The following is a 21,020-nucleotide window of genomic DNA, read 5'->3' as shown; positions in this document are numbered from 1 at the left end:
CAATTTTGGCAAGGAGTTGAGAGCATTTGGGGATTAATCTCTGCTTTTGAAACTAAGGCAAAATTTTAAAAAATCACCAAATGTAATTATGACTACAGTAAAAAAACAACCAAAATCATAAAATAACAACCTTAAACAAAGCTATAAAAGCAGAAGAAGCCTTTATGTATTAATAGGTTTTATATTCTGATCCCTTCTCTAGAGCCTAGAGAAAACAATGGGATGATCACCACCTTTAAAACTTATTTTTCTGGCTAACATGTAATTGTAGTAACTCAAACAGCTGCCTTTCAGCTAAGGTACACAACTCTGGTATGAATTTCTTCTTGTTAATAAATTTAGTTACCAAGCTAAAAGACCAGTAAAACCTAAGTGCCAAAGTTAAACTGAGTAATGAAAGCTCTTACTCAGCTGTGTTTAACCCTGGTTCAACAAGATTTATTGTTCCCTCAAGGTGAGGATTTAAACTATGTTTTCTATATCCCTGGAAAGTTCCCTTCTGTTCATTAGCTCCTCTACTCACAGAGTGCCACCATAAATAATAAATGTAAGTTAATCTACTGATTCAAATAATCATAATGGATTGGGATGGATGGTAATGATTCCTGCCACATTCTTGGACATGCTTCTGAAACTGCATAGCTCGATTAGGTGTAGTACACAGATGTTCAAATACCTTCTGAAACCCCCAAACTTGGCTGTGATATCCAAATTTGTTCCTGACCTAAAAGCTATCCTGCCTCAAGTACACAAAGTAGACTGTCTAGAGCTAATTCAAGTATTTTTATGTGCACTGTATTATAATGCACCATGTACACTCATCTCTTTTCATATACAAGGAAACAGGCTTAAAGCCTAAGAAGACAGATAAAAAGAAAAACCTCTGGAATAATTATTTGCCTGTGCTGAAAATCTGCTGAGATTTTATTCCATTTCCCTGTTTATGACACTAAGTAGTCCCGATGTTATCTTTTCAATTTCTTATTTTATCATTTTGCTATGCTACAAGGAGGGAAAATATCAAGAATTGCAAGTTTGAATAGTGTAGAATAAATTCACTCTTAGTTTTCCAAATCCCTGTCTTCAGATTTTTTAAAACCTATGGCAAACACAGTCAAGCTTATAGGGTCAGGTAACAGCTTTTCTTTTATTTCTCTGGTGTATGGAGATAGATAATATCAGGAGACAAAAAAACATGATAAAAACTCTTTTCCCTATGGAAATAAAAACCATCACCATTACAAACAAAGCCTTCTTTTGAAGACACCATGACAAACTATTGTAACAGAAAGACTATGCTACTAACTAGACAGTTATAGTCTCTCAAAGAAAAAAACATCTACTAGTTATAGTCCAGGAAGTAAAATCATGTAGGAAATTGCATAGACTTCACATAGATTTTCATTTGGTTAAAACAATTTTGCTTTAAAAAGTTGTTGACTTTTTTTTTAAAGCTAAAGATTACCATGCCAAGTATAGGAGCCAAACTACTTCGCAGTGCTTGCTGAAAGGGAATAGATTTATTAGTCCAGTATCTTCCAAAATCCAAATATTATTTCCCTAAATTACTTAAACTGCAGCTTCCCATCTTGGATCTGTAATCTACCTCACCATAAGAAAAGAAGATTTGGAGACCAACCTGCTCACACTATTTCTGATCATTCAGTGGAAGCCTGGCTATCATCCTTCCTCCTGCCATTCAGGCAAGAGCTGCATTTGACTCCTGTATTTCCTTCCTTTATCACTCACGAACTCCAGGTTTGAGCTACCAAAAGGCCTTCTTGAGGCTTCAGATTATGTTGCTGGATGATTGCTGCAGATATTGCCTTAGGCATGTATGGTGGAAATACACAAGACTCATTTATTTTTCAAATGAAACAAGATATTGGATTTATCAAGCAACTTACAGGCACAAGCACCGATTCTGATACTGCCAATTTCCCTTTAAAGTATTCAAAAACTTGAAAGTAAATCTTGCAAGTGTTCCCACCCCAACAGTAGGGAGAAGCTAAAGATACCCTTGTTTTCTCTGCATGTTTACACCTTTGCAGAGAATTGTCTATAAAGCAAAAAGGCTATAAAGAAACATAACTTCAGTAATTCTTCTACACAACATTTTTGTTCTGTTACAGCAACCACTTTGGAAAAAAAATGAAACAAAATTCTCCCAAAGGAGGAAAAAAATCCCAAAACATTAATAGAACACATTCACTTACATGGAAAAAAAAACATGACTTAAGAAAAGTGCTTGAAGAATTTAATGAAAAAATGTTTGTGCTTTCTCTAAATCTTTTGAATTCTGACTGAACAATGTTACATTAACCAGACATCACTGGAGTCACAGAACAGACTCAGGTCAGGAATCATACTCTGTTAGGATCTCAGATTTTGTCCCCAGTGAAATCTTTAACCAGAGAAAACTCGTTTTTAATGTGTAGTTGATGAAAATTTCCTACCTAATATTTCACTTGTGGTTTATTTGTGGTTTCTTTATGAAAGATAACCCCTTTGAGAAAATATATATGTGTGTGTATCTATCCAGCTATTTTTAAAAGCCCACAATATAAGAGCTTTATGGTTGTTGTTCAGCAAAATTTCAACTCAGATCAAATTTCTGAAAATCCCTGAAGAACGAGGCAGAAGTTTAGATACTACTTGTTCTTAACATTCAGAAAACAGAAGTGAAACAAACTGGTAAATTTATACCTAAAATCTTGTTTAACAAATATGGAAGAGACTTGAAAAGTTCTCTGAGAAGTGAAAGAATCTCTTTGCTATACCTATAAACATGGTAATTGTCTTCAAATGGGAAGTTCTGTGTGACTAAAATAAGAAAAGACAAATATGGGTAAATTGCTTGTAATTTACAGCTCCCTTTGCAGATTTAAGATTTTCCACTGATAAATATTCAGCCGACTGATTTGCATATATAACTTGTCTGCTGTAGCTTTTGGAAATCTGGTTACCTACCTAGGCGATTATGAAGCTGACATTTAGGCTACGTGCAGTTACGGAATGTACAGTGTCACTGCTTTCAAATGTCACCTCTTTGCTACTGTTCTTATCTTGCAGAAAGTGTCCTTGCCTCCCTTGAGAGCCATGATCTTATTCAACTAAAACCAATGAACACTGGCAAAATATTTACAGGAGCAATTAGTCCTTCCAAGTGTCTAATTTGACATCTTCAAAGGGCACATTTTAAGAATGAAGTTGTCAAACCTCTGGAGAAAAAGCCCCATTATAAGGTCCACTTTGTCTCAGGGTAGTACTTAAAATTTTTACTCTGAAAAAGCTTGGGTTCTCATTTTTGTCTACATTATGCTCAGATGTAATGCTATATGATAAGACACAGGGTGAAGGACATGCGTACAACCTCACTCATGAGAGTTTATAAGGGAAATCTCACAAGAATTTAACAAAATAGAGAAATTTTTAGTAGGATTACAATTCCTCCTCACCCTTCTAAAGGTTGCCAATGTGTGTTTATCTTATACTAAGGGCAAGATAGCATTTTTTTCTGTCTAGATCAGTATTTTCACAGTAATAATATGCGATTACTACTGCTAATTTGAAGTACCCTTTTCCACTCTTTACAGTCTCCAACAATTTTTCAGCATTCAGCACTTTAAAATAAATAAATGATTAAATAAATAAGTGGTTTATACCTCTCTATGTCAGTCTTTACTAAAGAACCTTTTGTTAGAAAGGGCCGCCCCCAAAAAAGTTCTCATTTTTCATTCTAATCTCTTCTTGCCGGCTGCCATCCTTTCTGAGTTGGAAACTTACTTAATTTTAACGTTAAATTATGAATGTGAGAGACTGCTAAAAACTCTGCACCAAAATTAATCTTTTTCCTAGATATTTTGAAATGAAATTTCTTCAGGGATATTTTTGTGATGGTATATGTTTGCAACTGTGGCAATGCAGAAATAGCTCTTAAGAAAGAAATAAAAATGTGTAAATTCACTTTCCTTGTCTGGATATTATTTTTTCTTTCCACACATGCAAAATTGACTTTTATGGTCAGTTTCTTTGAACTCTGCTTTATGTGCTAGGAAAAAAAAACTATTATAAACAGTGTAGATGGTTCCAGGGGAATTATTTCTGTTAGAATAAGCAGCAATTTTACTTGACCTATGAAGTCAATATTGAAGTGAAGGTCTGGTCTTAAAATGGCAACATCTGAGAACCATTTTTTAATAGAAATCCTATTAAATGTTTTCTTTTCATAACAGTGCCTACAATTATTCCATGTTTTCTACTAGAAAACTTGCCTAAAACTTCACAAAGCTTTACAAAAATTTTCTCCACCAGTGGTGCTGATGTTTTGTGATCCCATGGCTAAACATGCACAGTGCCTTGAAAGCAGTATCTGCTGTGAAGGACTGCTAATGCTCAATAGGGTGACTTTACTGCTAACATGTTCTGGGGAAAAAGTTATCTTCATGGGTAGCTTCTTCACTGTTAGGTGCTTCCTAATGTTCACTACATACAGTTGATGAAAAGAGAGCCACATACACAGACTTAAGGAAAAATTAAGTTGAAATGCCAATCATAGCTTGCTGTCACATACAATGATGAAATAAAAATGACCTCTATGTGGTCACACTGTTTCAAGAACTAAGATGAGCTTGAGATCACTGTCAGCTTCGCTTGTCAAAAATAAGGTAGCAGAGACAGAGACATTAATATGAATATCAGACAACAGTTCTGTTATAAATACAAGATGAAAATAAGTCAACACACATGAAAAAATGGTTTCCTTATGCTTAATTGGGACAGAATGACATTACCACATAAGGCTTTTATTTAACAGAAGTCTTTAAAATGCTTCAGACTACATGTGACATGAAAATTATTCTGCTGTGTACAGATTTACTGAACAAACAGCTATAATAATTACAACCATCTCTTACCATGGAAGTTTGATGTCAATATAGAAAAAAGACCTTTTTGTCATCTTTAGAAATGTAGTCCACAATGCAATTACAGATTGTGACAGAAAGATTTCTTCCAACCACTGCAGTCTCAAAAAGCAACCTGGGTTTTTTTTGCTTGCATTTTATTATAGCTTTTCTTTACTCACAGCATTTTTAATATGATCTGCTTATAAAGATAAACCCTTTCCGCTGCATTTGAGGTATGTGTTTATATGCAATCAAAGCTGCATCTCATATTTGTATTCATGCAATTCAGGTAGCATTAGCTTGGCTAATGCTTCAGCAAATAAATGGGTAGCCATAGCAGCAGAGAACTTGATGCAGGCTGCAAAACCTGACCAAAAACTTAGTGAATAATGCAGTTTCCTGTGCTGCAGTGAGCTCTGCCCTGCCTTGGATATGCTGTTCTATGTATCTGGACTTCAGTAGCTTGAAGTAAATATACAAGCTGGAAATGACTTCTTGTGGTAAATAACTGAAAATGACTCCTGTGGTAAATAACTGAAAAACTCAGATCAGCCATAGCTATTAGCTGCTTGAAATGATCTTCTAATGTGCAAAATCCTGATCACTGAAAATTAAGTACTTCCTTCTGCTTCCCAAATAAAATAAAAGAGCTCCTCTGTTAGTTGCTATTGAATCCTAAGCACGCCACTAAAACTATACCAGCATTTGGCCTGTGTCAAACAGTGCTCTGAATTGGAATTGCAGCAAAAGTATGTACCACAATATTTACTGCAGTCCATGGTCCTTTGCAGTTAAAGCAAACTGTAGCATTAATACATAGTTTTGCACATAGATGTAATTCAGTAGGTAATTTAAAAATTAAAACCACTATGAATGGGAATGAAAAGTACCAATCATATCTATATCCACTAAAATCTAGTGTATATTACTTGCATTCTTAAGGCATTAAAACACTTCCAAGATTTAGCAGTTACAAATGTGTATTACTTCTGTTAGTTATACAGCAGGAATTTTTCTCCACAAGAAATATTCTGACTTGATGGGCCTTGTCACAAGCATTAAAAATACAAGTGGTAATTCTGGTCACAAAAACAGAGCAGATTTAAACTTGACAAAACCTGCATATCACAGAATCACAAGGTTAGAAGAGACTTTGAAGATCATCAAGTCCAACCCATGCCCTAACACCTCAACTAAACCATAGCACCAAGCACAACATCCAATTTTTTTTTTAAACACGAATCATGTTAGAAACATGTTCAATAAGAGAAGAATCCAGTCAGATTGAAAATAAAATAACACACATTCAGCTACCATGGAATGTGGCATGAGAATGAGTACTTTTTTAACTAGAAGTACCATCTGAACACTACTAGAGCTTTCAGGGAAACTCAAAAGATCATGAAGAGAAAAATGGCCCATGCATTAGCTAGCATTACATTAAATTTTTTATTGCTCTTTTTTTACCCTTAAGCAGTCTATTTAGTTTAAAGAAACAATTTCAGTTCTCAGATCTAGACCTGAGCAGCATTGGCTTGCTTCTCTGTATTACTTTGTTTTACAGGGCTTGGCTAAGCTTGAAAAGCAAATGCTAGTTTGATACCTTCTGTAGCAATGAAGGTGACCTTGGCAATGGCTAGAAAAATTTCCTTCCTGCTTCCATTTATATGACAGCTATGGAGAAGCTGTGCATTCAGGCTCTATTTCTCTCCCTTTTCATGCCCTGTGAGACATGGAACCAGTTTCCTGTCCCGTGTTTTTATGGGATAGAGTTAATTTCCTTCCTAGTAGCTGGTACAGTGCTCTGTTTCAAATTGAATCTATGAAGGATGTTGATAACACACCTATGTTTTAGCTGTTGTTCAGCAGCGCCTACCCTGAGTCAAGGAATTTTTCGGTTCCTATGCTCTGGGATGCTCACATGACCTGCATATGCCCTGCTCAGTGGGCAGGGGCACAATAAACTGGGGGGGAGCATAGCTGGGACAGCTGGCCTGAACTGGCCAAAGAGATTCTCCATACCATATGGCATCAGGCTCAGCATGCAAACTGAGGAAGTTGGTCAGGAGATGTTGATTGCTACGAAGAGACTGGGTCGGCATTGGTCCGCAGTGGTGAGCAATTGTATTGCATATCACTTGTTTCTCTTGTGTTTCATTCCTCTCCCTCCCTCTACTTTTTATTCCAGTCTCCTTCTCCTCCTCTGTATTATTATTATTATTAACCTATTTCAATTATTACACTGTTCTTTTCTCAACACATGAGCTTTACCTTTTTCCATCCCACCAGGGAAGACAGAGAGTGTGGCTGCAAGGCACTTAATTGACAGTTTGGGGTTTTAACACTATTTATGCTTGGATCTGATTTGGTTTCCACTTTTGTAAGAGAAATATCTTTACATTAAGACAGTGTTTTTTTCCCCATGATATAAAATTTGGCATCCATTTGAAGTTTTAGGCTGGGGAAAAAAACAGCAAATTAGGAACAACCAAGCCAATTCTTCTGTCTAATGACATATCCCAGTTTCTGGGGATATGAGAAGTGAAGCTGAAGTGAGTTGAAGTCACAGATTTCTTGCTTGTATGGTGTCTAACTAATAGACCATTATATAGAGCATTCATCACTTGATATACACATACAGATAGAACTAACAGGCTATTGAGCATGTATCTATATATCAGATATAAAGTGCAAGAAAAAATGATACAGAGAACAATACTGACATTATACATTGTTGAACCCAGAAACAGAAAATTAAAGAAACTTTATCATTCCTATATTGACTGACCACATTAACTTTATTATCCAAAATTGACTTTGACACTCCAAGACTAGCATGCAGTCTAGACAGTAAGTAATCTAAATGACCAAATACTTCTATTAAAAAGAAAAACAATGCTTTGAACTCAACATAATCTACACCAGGTTTGGTGCTCTATTTGGCTCAAGATAGTAAGATGTAACACACAGACATTGTGACAAGTGTAAACAAATCAAGAACATGCTAATGAATTCCTTAAAATCAAGCTCAGATCTGTACTAGCCTGTTTCTGAGCCAACAAGACAAGTGAAAGAAATGTTGAATTCATTTTAAAATGTCTTAGAATGAGACTGTCTCAAAATGCTCTATGGAAAAACCGATTTTGGTAAAAATGACAAAAAATCCAAGAGCTTACTCTCACTCTTCTCTCCAAATTAGATATTTGACCTTCAAACTTTAGCACCAAATTATATCCATCGGATTTACCAATTAGTCCATGGTTTAGACCAAGATTTTTCAGCATTAAAATTTTGGTGAATGTGACTATTTGTTTTTGTTGTTTTGTTTTTTAATCTGAAACATGGCCATAATGTTTGACCAAAAGCAGTTAAGTTTGAAAACTGGAATCTACAGTCTGTCCACAGACAGATACCTAGATGGAATGTGCTGATAAGAAGCAGTGTTCAATATGACTGCTCTTACAAACAGAAATACTTAGCGTATAAATTCAGATGTGCTCTATAGTCATTTCTTAAATATCAATATGTTATGTGCTAGGCAAGTACCTGTCAAATATACTTGATTTCTCTTTGATCCAATTTCTGTAATTATTGACAAATTATTTCAGCTCTATTTTCTTCAACTTTGTTTTTATATGCCACATTCAACAGGTTTGGGTTTGTTTTTTTTTTTTTTTATTTCACTCACTTAGAGAAATAAACACTCAAACATGAGGTATAATTAATAGAATCAATTTTATGACATCTGTTCTATAAAACCTATAGTGCATTTAAATATCAAGAAATAGTGCAATCTGCTATAAAAATTAAGAAATAAGATTCCCCCCCCCCCCCCCCCCCCCAATTATTAAACCTTCTCTTTAACAGGACTACAGATAGAAACTTTTTCCTGAAACCACTAGTCATGAGCAACTGAGTCACTCTGGACTCCTCAAACATAATTAAAACACAGTCAATATAATAATAGTGTGGTAGACTGACTATCTAACAAAGCTAACAGGCACCCACACCTGCACTGTAACTTGCGAGAACAAGTTCTACTGATTATAGTGAGATAGTTCAGGAGTTTACGAATAAACATTTACAATAAGCTTGTTAAGTCAACACTCTTTTTGAATTAATGCTGATAAACAATACCTTAAACCATTCCAGCTATAGCACCAAGAAAACCAAGACAAAGAAACACAGAATGAATGCCAAAAGTTCTCAGATTCAGCATAAGAGGCACTTAGTAACACTTAAAACTTTACACAATCTCTGCTTTCTATTACAATTCCCTAAACCCCAAAAAACTTGCATAATAATTCTTAAGGACTATAAAAGTACTACCATTTAAAAACATAATTAAATTTTAAATAAATAAAAATCCCACAAAAGACAGAAGAGCTTGGCAGAGGAATCAGTAAGTATAGTTTCAGGATGTAATATTCAGATGATTCTTAAAAAACAAGTTCTGATATGGTTTAGTACTCCACTAATGTACAAAACTGAAAAAATAATCACAGCAGTCTTGAAAGCACAGATCAACTACATAAGCTAAGCTAAGAAGTGCATACAATTCATGAATATGGTTCATTACCATGGTTACAAGCTTTCAGCACAGGCCGCTGTGTGGTTGGACTGAGATTTTGTGATGTGTCTGCAAAAGCAAAGAAACAATGGAAATAAAACACCGGTTTGAAAGCTACCAGACTATTACAACATTACAAAGCAGAAGTTTAGGAATTTAAGAATTACAAGTTACATATTTCTTGGAATAAATGACAGTTATATACCAGAGAAATAATTTGACTCAGACTCACTTATGGAGCAAGATAACTGTCACTTCCCCCATATAATTATAAACCCTGAAAAGTTAAAGTACCTTTGACTGTATTGAAAAGCTTTGCCATAATTATCTGGCTATAATAAGTTTAGTACATTAATTTCCAGTCTTACTGACATGGCAACAATCTAAACATCCCAGAAAACTCGCTGCACAAATGAATTAAATCTGACAGTATCTAAATTCTAGAGCACTGGACCCATAATACTTTTAACTTTCTCTGGAAAATAAAATCTAAAATAGATTATTCACCTTTGGACCTTGGTATCCTTTTCCTTCGGTCTCGAAAAGCCGCACCTGACTGCAAGGCCTCCAACAGGCTATCCATCACTCCAGTCTCCTCACCTTCTGTAAAGGAAAAACAAGGAACCTTCTTGGTTACCACAGCAATATCAAAGCATAAAGAATAACACCAACAAAAAACAATAATAAGGGATTATAATACTAGTATACATATCAATACCAATACCAATAGTATTATTAAAACAATTAATTTCAAACTTTGACTGCTGCTTTAATATTTACAAATTGCTCTCTTGCAATTAACTACAACAGACTTGGTCTTCTAGAGATTGAACTAGACCAAATTCTATTCCACCAATTTCACATTCCTCTTTCTCTATATGGAGAGTCAAGCATAGTTTTAAGCGAAATGTCATTTAACTCATATTTTCATTTTAGTACCCTTCTACAACTGCAGATAATCAGTCTCATGTCAGCTTTCGAGAGCTGTCCTTTATACGATTGGTACGTTTGACAAAAGACTGTTCAGTTATTGTGATGAAAAGTTAAAATTGTTTCTCAGCAGGGAGTTGACTGAACAGTATTGGACTGGATAGGATATAGTGATATCCATAAGTTGCTTTAATCAAAAGCCATTTTCAATTCACATTTAATAACCTCTGGCCAATATTAAATAATAGATGTAGTTCAGGAAACTTCTACTCATCGAGTTATATGCTTATAATACCTAATAATATACACAGGTGCCTAACAACCCCCAAAAGAATTATGAATGTTACTCTGAGATGGTAACCAAACACAAGTATTAAACACACTCCTTCTATTTCCTTTAATAAACACATCAGAAAGTGCTATATTTTTAACCTTGCTGCCCCATTGTATGTATGCATGGGAGGACAAAGAACAGAACCCAGGGATTAACTATACAACAAAAAAATCTACATGGAGGAATAAAGAATTCCATGATAGAAATCTCATTATACCCCACTGGGCAAAACTCCCTAGGTCAATACTGTTGACCTATATATCTTGGATAGGGTCAGCAGATATTGCTAACAGTGAATATGCAAATCAGGATCTAAAGTACCTGGTGCATATAACAAGATGCCGAGTACAGGGGAGCAATCACTGCCGTGGTCCTGGTGGCCACACTATTGCTGACACAAACCAGGGTGCCAGTGGCCTTTTTGGCCACCTGAGCACACACTGGGCTCACTTTCAGCTGCTGTCAACCAACACCCTCAGAGCCTTTTCCACTGGGCAGCTTTCCAGCCACTCTGACCCCAGCCTGCAGTGCTGCAGGGGATTACTGTGACCCACATCCAGGACCTACCAGTTGGCCTTGTTGAACCTCAGACAACTGGCCTCAGCCCACAGATCCAGCTTGTTCAGATCCCTCTGCAGAACCTTTCTGTCCTCCAGCAATTCAACACTTGTCACCCAGTTTGGTATCATCTGCAAACTGAGTGAGGGGGCATTCAATTCCCTATCCAGATTACTGACAAAGATTCTAAACAGGACAGGGCCCAACACTGAGCCCTGTGGAGGGCTACTCATGGCCAGCCATCAGCTGGATGTAACTCTACTCACCACCACTCTTTGGGCTCAGCCAGCCCGCCAGCTTTTTATACAAGAAACAGTAACCCTTAGTTCTTCTCTTTTCTCTATACTCTGTACTACCAGACTAGTTTTCAACTTTAGACAAAAGTGCTACACACACAACCAAAGGAGTGAAAATTAGTAAATAAATCATAATTTTACCTAGCATTTATATTATAGTAGGTGTAGAATAAACATGAAGACTGAAATACTGAATGTTTTTTTCATTTTTTTTGTGTTTGCTACAACATGCTTTATTATACTGAAGTTTGCTGTCTTACGATTAATGGACTATCACACCTATTAGTATGGCTTGGAATACACCTTATAAAAAATCACTCAGACTATGTTTTTGGCTTCCTATTTGCTTCTTCAAGTTTGGATTTTGTTTTACCTTTTTTTTTTTTTTTTTGTTTTGGTTTGGGGTTGGTTTCTTTGTGGTGTTATTTTTTCTTGTTGGTTTGGTAGGAGGTTTTTTGTTATTTAACTTTCTGTATCTGATGTCATGCAATTCTCTAAAATACTAATGTCTAGAATGAATATAATCAGTGAATAGTTTCAAACCAACATGATGCCTGAAGAAATTTTGAGCCAAGCCATTGGTTACATTAACAAACATGAATGCTAGAGGAAAGCTTATAAGCATTTTGGGTAATGGCAATTCAAACAACACTGAATAGTATCATAATCACCAAAATTATGCCATTAATGTCTAGGAAAAGAATTAATAAGTTTTATTTTAGAAAGTAGGAATAACAGAAGAAAAATTTCAATGCTATTTCAGCATGTCATCTGTTTCCTCTTAAACCTGTCCAAGACTACTACAGAATTTTCAGTATAAAAAAATCCCTGATTACTACAAAAAGGCTAATCAAATAAATTTAAAAAATATTTAAAATAATGAAACAGAAATATTGCAAACCCACAACTTCTTGTGGTAAAGTTGTAACATTTACATGCACTATCTGTTTTTCACACTTATCTGAAATATTCTGGTAATCACAAAATGGATTAGAGATTAGTGCTTCTGTTGACATACAAAAAAGTATTAGAAGAATAAATTGTAGTAGATTGAAACCTGAATGAAAACCTCCTCTTAATATATAAACTCTTCTGTATACATAGATGTATTGAAACAAGCTAACCACTGCAAATAAAAGCACGTATTTAACAATCTTTGTACCCAAAACACATAGAAAGCCTGGTTTTCAAACTCATACAGTTTCAGTAAGCTCCAAATTCTGGTTGCCTTTCTGGTATCCTTCTGATACCTACATCAGCAGCTGACTGTGACAACTTCTGTCTAGTTATGCAGGCAACTATCAGTACCCTCACTAATACTAATGTAGTCCAAGTGTCTATGATGGGAAGATTAAGAAATGAGAGTCTACCATGCAGTATGTGAGAAATCTTTTAAATTACTTTGGGACAGCTGTATACAACATTGCTACCATGCCAGTACAAGAGTCACAAATACTGTTCGATATTGACACTTCCTAAGGGACCTTAAATCGGCTTTCACAAGCTGCTGCAGATGACTGGCACCAGTCCCAACCGTCTTCCTAATTAGTCAAGTGTATCAATCTTTTGACATCATAGAACAAGGAATTCTGGTTGGCTTGCAGATAGCTACATAGTCCACAGCAATTCCTTTGAGAAAGATACCCTTTTATGATTTAAATGATCTCTTTTCCCTCAACTGCAGAATAGAAGATTTAAACACTTTTTAATATCATACCTAATTAAGACTCATACAACTGTCTTTTAAATACCATCTAAAGGAGAAGTAAACTTCCCAAAGTAGCCAGTGAGTCTTGCCCTTGACATTTCAGTGCCAAGTCAGATATAAACTACCTAATTTCATAATTACATCTTTAAAAATGTTAAGAATATTAAAGACCCTTCTCCTCTAGTGCAGTGAGTATCATTAGCTTTACATGTGCACCTATAATATCTTATAATGATAGCAACAGATACTGCAGTTAGTAGTGACACCTGCATTTCATGTACTTATAAAGAACAAATTATACATACCGTAATTCCAGGACAGTAGTCCACTGACATGATAGAATCACAAATATCATTAGCAATGTGATTTTATAAAAAGTGTGTTGTAACAAGATTATTTTGGGTGAAAAATGTTTCATTTTTACAGTTCCCCTGAACCTGTCCAATCTAAAATGAACCACAGAACACTAAGATTCCAAAAGGTCACTTTACCAGGGGAAAACATATTTTCTTTTTCACAGAATCAAAGTTTTATTCAGCTAGTCTTCTCACAAAAGAAAATACCAAGAAGTTTCAGAAAAGCAAACAAGGGATTCTTTAGCATGGTTACTGTTGATGTTGTTTACTCAATCTGTGCACTTACAAGATTTAGCTACAGGAATTTTGACTATCATCTTCCACTTGCCTTTATTTATGGCATTGCAACAACATGCAGCTTTTTGTTATACTGTAGGTAATGAAAAAGACCAGCTCCTAAAGCTAAACACTAAGTTTCATGTCAGACTAAAACCACACAACTTGGACACGTACATACATTAAAAAGAGACCTTACAGATTCCATACCTGTTACAGAAGGAAAAGGATGCAAAACCTCTACTACTTCTGAAGTTAGCTGGATAGCTGAGTTTAAATATCTGTGTTTCATCTTTGATATAACTCCATGGCAGCACTCAAGCCTTTATAAACATTAACAACAAACCTGGAGTGCTGAAGCTATTGGATTTGTTTTTCTCATCTTAAAAATTAAATCCTCTCAATTCAGTAACTACCAGAATTGATACTTTTTTGCTCTTGTTTGCTAGAATACAGACTGCTTTTTTCCTTCCTCTTCAGCTCAGGACATAATTCAAGTTAGCCATATTGCACTGAGTTTTTGACTGACTAAAATGTAAGCCCTTCACAGCCTACTTCCAGGTTTAGCTCCCTCCTGTCTTGTGCATTTACTTACAAAAATTTCAGAGGCAAATGATTACCAGGCTTGGGACAGTGACAGCTGAGATGTTTCCAGACTATTTGCACAAGGAAGGAAAAAAGAAAGTTACATCTTTTAACTTTACTAATATTGTACCTTTACTTTAAAGATGTAGTGAAAATTCCTTTTTATTTGTTTTTATAAGGACTGATTTTGATTAGTGCAGGCTACAAAGCACTGCTCAGCTGACTAAAGGCCTCCATCTGAACAAAATTTGAGGTAACATTCTCTGAACAAAATCACAAGAGGAAAGCTTTAGGCGTGTGTAGTTTTGAATGACTTGGGCTCCAGGAAGCAGAACAGCAGATCACATAGAGGAAGATAATTGAAGCCATCAGTGCAGCAGTGGGCTCCAACGTCTTGGATGTGGGTTCCATCTTTTCAGTCTCAGACCGTAAGGCAGCCAGATTCTGTGCAGTATTCATAGTGCTGATCTGAACAATTTCTAGATCTTTCAGCCATGTACAAGATGAGGGCAGAAGAATTTCTGAAGGCTTTTACATTGTAAACATAAAAATATAAAGCAACCTTAATGTTTCAATGTAACATTGAAACATTTAGGAAGTCATTTAGCAATGACTACCTAAAGCCTGAGTCTTCATTCCAATGAAATTCAGATACAATTTTACAAAGAAATTGTGGGTGAATGATAAGAGCAACTTTGTCAAGAAAATGCACAGGATACATAGACTTCAACTTGAACTTTATATAAGGCTTTGAATTTTTTCTGGTAAAAGCCATAGCAGCAGCCAGATAATCTTCATTGACAGGTGAGTTAACGAATATATTACTATCAGTCTGACTTTCAATAACAGTGGACAAACAAGAGCCATGACCCAGAACACAGAGATTCCTTTTACACTGATAACATTTTGGAAGAACCTTGTTACAATACACTAAGAAAAAGAAAATTTTCAGTGTACAGTTACAAGCAGAAATAGCTGCCAAGTGTGCCTTGGATGGACAGGCTGAAAGGACAGCTCTTTTTAGATTTAGAAGTATCAAATGCAACTTAAGAAAAGTATCATTATTTGCAGTGACTTCACTGCAAAGGAAGGACACTTCCAGTCAAGTGACTTCACTGCAAAGGCAAAGGACACGTAACAGCCCTTCCAAAAGCAAAACACATGCACATACCTCATGTTTCAAATCAACACTCTAGTCCAGTATCAGAAGAGTTACATTTCTTACTTATTCCCAACATAAAGTAGAAAGTCTTTGATAGTGATTCAGAGCCCTTGGCAAACATAATCTAAACCGGTATGATTTCTCCTAATGACTGATGCACCATTCCATAAATCTAGCTGAGAAGAGTAGGTTTCATGCCATCTTGTTTGCTCTTGATAAACTTGCCCATTGATGAGCTGTCCTAGAGTGCTTTTGTGGTTTAGAAATAGATACATTTTGACTCTAAGCATATGAACAAGGAGGGCTCCAAGCTCCAGAGAGCTTAAAACAAGTTACATTCAAAATAAACTCCACCATTCAAGAACTCTGAAAGACAACTGCTCCTTTCAAATCAGCTCTGGAAATTAAGGTTGGTATACCTACACAACTTTAATTTAAGGTCACTCATACAAAATCTAAGGTAAGCTCTGGTAAGAGGGGTTCTTTACCACAGAGATACCAAAATACTTCAGTGGTGTAAGGTACCAATTCTTGCATCTCAGTTGGATCACAATTTCCCATATAAGTAAGGTGACTGAGAGTGAAATAGTCTTAATACTGAGCTAATAAAAATGTTAATAAACCATTTCTGATGTTCATTGTGAGTCTGTAAGTCCTTTCTATGACAACAGAAATAAAGCTACTGTAAACTCACACAGAGTTTTCCAGAGAGTTTTATTTATATTGGTGCCAGATCCAGCAGAATGACTCTCAGAGCAAGGGTTTCTGAGAGACATCCAGGTAAACTGGGCTTATAAAAGAAAGAACAGAAAGCTAAGCCTTAGAAGCTGTGTACCCCAGGACTTCATACCGGGGATAATATTTATTACATCTTCATTCATTACATGAATGGTGGAATAGACTGCAATCTGATCAAGTTTGCATTTGGTGCAAAATTCAAAATAATGCCTGACCCATTCAGAAGAACCCTGAAAAGCTTAGCACATAAGCATCCTAATGAAGTCCAACAAAAGACCTGTATGTGATGAGGTGAAACCTCATCCAGGAGCACAGATGGCAGGCTAACTGGCTGGAAAGCATCTTTAAAAAAAGTCATTGGGGATTCCAGTGGACAACATACGTATCATGAGTCAGTTCTGTGGCTCTGGTGCACAGGTGACCAAAGAAAAGCATTGCCAGCAGGTCACAAGAGGGATCCTTTCGCTCTTCTCAGCACTGGTGAGACATGTCTGCAGTGCTGAGCCCAGCTCTGGCACCCCTGTACAAGGGAGTATGACAACACATATGACAACACACTGAGAGAACTAGGGCTGTTCAGCCTGAAAGGAGAAGGCTCAGGGGGATCTTATCAATATATATCAACATCTGTGGGAATGCTGCAGGGTGTAAAGGAGACTGCGCCAGACTCATCTTAGAGATGCCCAGAGAGGACAGTAGGCAATGAGCACAAACTGATTACAAATAGGTTGCCTTTTAACTAAGGCCACTGAATTTTGCACACACACCTACTATCTCACCAGCTCAACAATACAGGATAGTCTAGAAATGTATTTTACATTGCATTACCAGCTAATATTTTTTAAAGCCACTTAAAAGACTCAATCTTTTTATAGTCCTTTTCCTATTTGCTTGGGATGCTGTGCCTTTTAGTGGAGAAAAAAAGCCTGCTAAATTGAGAACAATGCTAAGTTTCTTTTAGTTTTATTTAACCACTGATAACTAAAACAGATCAGCCTTATGCACTCAGATTATCTAAGGCTATGATTTGAAAGGACAGCTAATAGCAAGAACTATTGATTACATATGAAGAAGTCAGTCAACATGTTTTACTATTAAGGAGTTTCCCATTTTCTTTACATATGACAACTCCAATGACACTAATAAGAATACAACCAATCTGCTTTCCAGACTAGCCAAAAACTAATATATTCTATACTTTTGTTTCACAGGGGAAAAAAAAATACAAACATCTATTATTGAGATGAATCAATTACAATTTCATTTAGAAAGCAGGAAGAACAACTATAGGAGCATTATTAATTTAATATAGCTTCTTAAAAGAATATATGAAGGTGGACATAATACACCTGTGTGGGTGTGTGCAAACATCTCGTCTCTTGGCTACTGTGTGCCTCTGAAGGAGCTTATTGGGCACAGTACTGTTTCCATTTAAATTTATAAACAGGCAATAAATTAGAAAATATACACAGTGATTGCTCATACTGAAAGTTGTGCTACAGAGATGAGGGGCTCAAGGAAATTTTCAGGTTAAATATTTTTTCACGAGTGGAGGAATAAAGTTCTGACTGGACTGCATGACTGAGCTTACTCTAAGGAAAACTTTTGGACAGCTTTGAGTGGAAAAGCCCCTTTGGTTGGGTAAGTGTAAATGACTAAGAATATCCAGAAAAAAATCAGATCAACAGCCCATCTACCCCTGCAGCCTTTGTGCACTAGAGGCCAATAGGAAACATTTATACAAAGGACAGGATAAATATATAATTACATTTCTAGAATGGTCTCTTGGTCTCCAGCTGTTCATGATTCAAAGACTTGGTATTTGAATTTAGTAGCCTTCAATAGAGAGAAGCTGCCAGAGAAATCAAGCAACTTTTGTCAGCAAGCTTCAGAGCAAGAATATTTTGGTATGCAGTAACAAGACTGTACTTCTGTACAACCACTGAGGTATTGCTGGGTGAAGATAAGCATCCTAGCAAACAGCATAGTAATAGAAGCAGCAGCAGACTCTGTTTGAAGGAAGAGTCAGAGACGTGACCTTCCCATCAGCTAGCTTTTCAACAATTACAGAGCAGGTTCTTGGCTCTTTTACAACCTTGAACTGAGGAAAGTAAAAATAAAGCATATCCTCCAATGCTTTAGTAAGGATATCTATTCCTTCCTTCCTCTGCAACTTGGGAAAAGAAACTTTAGATGATAGAGGAAAAAAAAAAAACAGAGGGAATAAAAGCATCATATAGCAGGAGTGAGAGTTTAGAGGAGTCTGACGTCTACCTCCTTACAGAGGGAGATGTGAGGTAGGATTTGCAGTAGGAAATGCCTGCTCAAATCAAAACCTATTATCTGTACAAACATTAGAGCTGTTAGAGCTCTTAATCCCAAAGATGTTTCCAGAGATTGTAATTGTTTTTCATGGTAATGCCATTTTAAGTTTGCAGCATTGTTTTTACATTCATTGAGAAATTTTACTCCTATAATATAAATGGCAAGCCTTTTGAGAATATTCATGTACAGACGTTACTTTATTGACCCTTAATTTTTTCAACATTTCTGTTTGTTCTAATTATTTTTCTCTCTTCCAAATACAGCTGCTATTTATTTTTCCTTGGGCTTTGTGTAAACCTCAGTCTCACATAAGCTTTTCAGCTGCTATCTCCAAAGATTCCACTTCTAAGTAAAATTTTCAGAAGGAAAATAATTGTTTCTTCTAAACAACTTGCTTTTTTGGAGCTTCTACATAGTACAAACTAACAGCAGTTGCTGCATTCTCAGCCCATAAATGCATGAACCTCCATGTTCCAGAAGACTTAACACTTCTGACATCTTCTTAGAGCACAACCTGTGACTATTAGTTGTTGATTAAATTAATATACATTCAGATCAGTTCTACCTTTTTGCACTAAAAACATCAAATTCTGTGAACAGATAAGGTTTTGCTTTATCTTTTGCTGTGGCTTCTGCAGATGTTTTACATAAGATGTATCACATTAAGTATTTTAGATTTTTTTTTTATTTAACATACCTGTATTTTATCATTCTCTGGAACCTTATTCAAGCATGTATGTGCCAATTATTCTTGAGGGAACATCTGGATGTTCTTGGTAATTTACCCAGATTTATACTTTACTGTCAAAACAATATAATTGTAGCTGAAAAATTACCTCATACTTAGGGAAGTATCAAGTGATACCTCCTTTCTGGTGATTTGTGGCTGTCACATCTCCTTCCTCATATGTATGACTTTTTTTTTTTTTTTTTTTTTTTTTGTAAACAGACATAATGCAAAAATTAGATCTACTCTCCAAAATCATCATGGGCTTACTATGAACTGTCCAGTAAATATTAACATGAGCAAATATTGAGTAAGCAACTCTAGTTCTTTCTGCCACTGTAATTTAACATAAGAGGAGGAGCTTACACTCCTCACAGTTATGGAAAAGAGTTATTTCCAACTGGAAACACTGAATTCAAATAACAGAAAGTGACCTCAGGAATCCTCTTGGTGAAGAGGATCCAATTTGAGGATAAGTGGAGGCAATCAGGGAACAAGAGGAAAAAGTTATCAGCACCATGGAGGAACCAACTTGAGTGGAGCATTTGAAATTCCAAAAGGGGAAACTACCTGGAGAAAATAACTTACACAAAATGCTTGTTGAGTATTAACAATATATCCTTAGGACTTCTTCATCTATATAATTGTCAGATCTTTTGTCCCCATTACAACTAAATTCAACCAAATTTACTAATTTAGTTGAATGAAACATACTCCTAAATTCCCAAAAGCTAGTAATATATATAATGTTATTTAAAAATCAGTATTTTTTTTAGGATATTATTTCAGCAGACATTTTAAAACAACAAATTACCAACATATGTTGGAAACTAATGGTGCCATTTCAGTGACTTTTGCAGTCCTTCACTCCCCTCAGAGGAAAGGAATACTCTTGAGAAGTATTGAATCTCTTACTCCAGTGAGAACAAATTAATAAAATGGAGGCCTTACAAACTTGAGCTAAAAAGGTAAAGTAGGGTCTTTGAAGGCACCTACAAGTATCAATAGCTTTGGGGATTTTAAATTTATTTTAAAGGCAAGCATTTTATCTGTTGTAATCTGAACTTTAATTACCTAATTATATTTACTACTTTCATTTTTTAAACTATCAGTACTGGCATCCATGGTGTCCTTTTGTTTTGAAGAACACTATAGAACTAATGAAAATATTCATATTGTTCAACTTAGCAGACAATAATAAAGCAGTAGATATTTGAAGAACCAAAGTTTAAAATGCTCTTAGCAAGTTTGTGAGACACAAATGTGGGGTTTTTTTTTTTTCTGAAATGAGATAAACAATATAAAACCTCTGCAAAAATAAATCCTGCAAAATTGACTGTAAATAGGACCTAACTGTTTAAATGAACTAAAACTTATTTAAAACCAGCTTATTATGATAAAAATGAAACTGAATAACCCAACTGAAAACAAACTAATATCCTATACTGGAAATCAGATATTCAATTTTGGCAGTATTTCACTGCTTTTATGCAAGAAAAGGGCAATCTTTGTAAATAATCACTGATAAAAGTGGCTTGTTACTTAAAT

At 35.6% G+C, this 21,020-nt stretch overlaps 1 protein-coding gene across 4 annotated transcripts in view; it reads right to left on the bottom strand.

The window, feature by feature from the left end:
• The window catches only part of DIAPH3 (diaphanous related formin 3), a 198,346-nt gene that overhangs the window by 44,948 nt on the left and 132,378 nt on the right, over nucleotides 1-21,020 (bottom strand). For all 4 annotated transcript variants that reach the window (XM_030271637.4, XM_072928486.1, XM_030271643.4 and 1 more), the window contains 2 exons: nucleotides 9,985-10,080; nucleotides 9,487-9,546 (listed from right to left, as the gene is read on the bottom strand). In XM_030271637.4, the coding sequence (XP_030127497.4) occupies nucleotides 9,487-9,546; nucleotides 9,985-10,080 (156 nt within the window). The remainder of the gene's footprint in view (nucleotides 1-9,486; nucleotides 9,547-9,984; nucleotides 10,081-21,020) is intronic.

Source organism: Taeniopygia guttata, chromosome 1 (assembly GCF_048771995.1).
Source record: "Taeniopygia guttata chromosome 1, bTaeGut7.mat, whole genome shotgun sequence".
Classification (NCBI taxonomy): Eukaryota; Metazoa; Chordata; class Aves; order Passeriformes; family Estrildidae; genus Taeniopygia; species Taeniopygia guttata.
The sequence above is the reverse complement of the archived record's forward strand: the minus strand, read 5'-3'. Positions and strand labels throughout refer to the sequence as shown.